The following is a 1,069-nucleotide window of genomic DNA, read 5'->3' as shown; positions in this document are numbered from 1 at the left end:
CTGGCCTAAAACCCACAGCGACTCTCTACCCCCTTAGAGTAAAGGCTACACTCCGGAACGAGGTGTGGCCACCAGCTCTTCTCACAGTGGTTGTCTTCAGCCCTCCTGCATGTGAGCCCACACGGAGCTACTCTCAGATCACACTTCCTACTCTGCCCCAGCCCTGGGCCTCTGCACACGCAGCCCCTCCTTCCTGATGACGTTTCCCACACGCCTCTGCCTTTGTCTGAGACGTTCCTCGGGACTCAACTGCATCTCCTCTCCTCTGAGAAACCTTCCCCAATATTCCTCCAAAGTGGGTCAGGTGACTCCCTAGGCCTCCCCCAATTCCACTGTGTCCTCACACTGGTCTCATTGTATTGTGCCCTTGCGAGCCCGGGCACCCCGGAGACTGAGTGGAGCCTGAGAGCAGGGGCTGGCCTTGTATTCCTGCATCTCCAGGACCAGGACACAGTGCTTTATAGACACCTGTGAGAAGAGTGTGTGTGTGTGTGTGTGTGTGTGTTGGGAGGTGGGTGCGGAGGTGACTGTTTTTATTCCTCTTCCCATCCATGTCCACCCTTAATGCAATTTCTCCTGGGTAGTGGGGATGGGAGGAGGCTGGGAGGTAGGAGTGACAGGTGACGTGGGGACATGGGACTCACCGACAGGCATGAGAGCTATGACGAGCTTGGGGTAGGCGATGTTGGAACACCCCACTCTGGCCCCGCAGATTCTTTGGCAGATGTCAGGGTCCACGCAGCCCACCTCATCTGCGGGAGAAGTGATGGCAGTTAGAGCCAAATCATCCGTACCTTCTCAGGTTGGCCTAGCATTTGCCTTCCGGCCCCACAGGGAAGTGTTCACTGGTGACTGGCCGGAGCCAGCACTCCGAGGGGCAAGGGGCCGGTGCATGTCTGGTTCTGTGATTCAGCTTTCTCTGGTAAAATTCTTAACCACATAGTGCCCTGCAAAGCATGCTACACTCCTTTGGGCTTAGGCCTTATATCTTAAAAAAAGGCAAATATTTTTGGAAGACACCAAAAAATGCTTTAACTAGTCTTTCTCTTATAAAGGAAAAGCATGAAAT

At 54.1% G+C, this 1,069-nt stretch overlaps 1 protein-coding gene across 1 annotated transcript in view; it reads right to left on the bottom strand.

The window, feature by feature from the left end:
• SLC5A9 (solute carrier family 5 member 9) overlaps nt 1-1,069 on the bottom strand; it is a 30,181-nt gene that overhangs the window by 13,044 nt on the left and 16,068 nt on the right. Inside the window, exon 6 of the mRNA XM_019656517.1 lies at nt 649-752. Coding sequence (XP_019512062.1) covers nt 649-752 — 104 coding nt within the window. The remainder of the gene's footprint in view (nt 1-648; nt 753-1,069) is intronic.

Source organism: Hipposideros armiger, unplaced genomic scaffold (assembly GCF_001890085.2).
Source record: "Hipposideros armiger isolate ML-2016 unplaced genomic scaffold, ASM189008v1 scaffold_261, whole genome shotgun sequence".
Classification (NCBI taxonomy): domain Eukaryota; kingdom Metazoa; phylum Chordata; class Mammalia; order Chiroptera; family Hipposideridae; genus Hipposideros; species Hipposideros armiger.
Note: the sequence above shows the minus strand (reverse complement) of the source record. Positions and strands in the feature narration are given on the sequence as shown.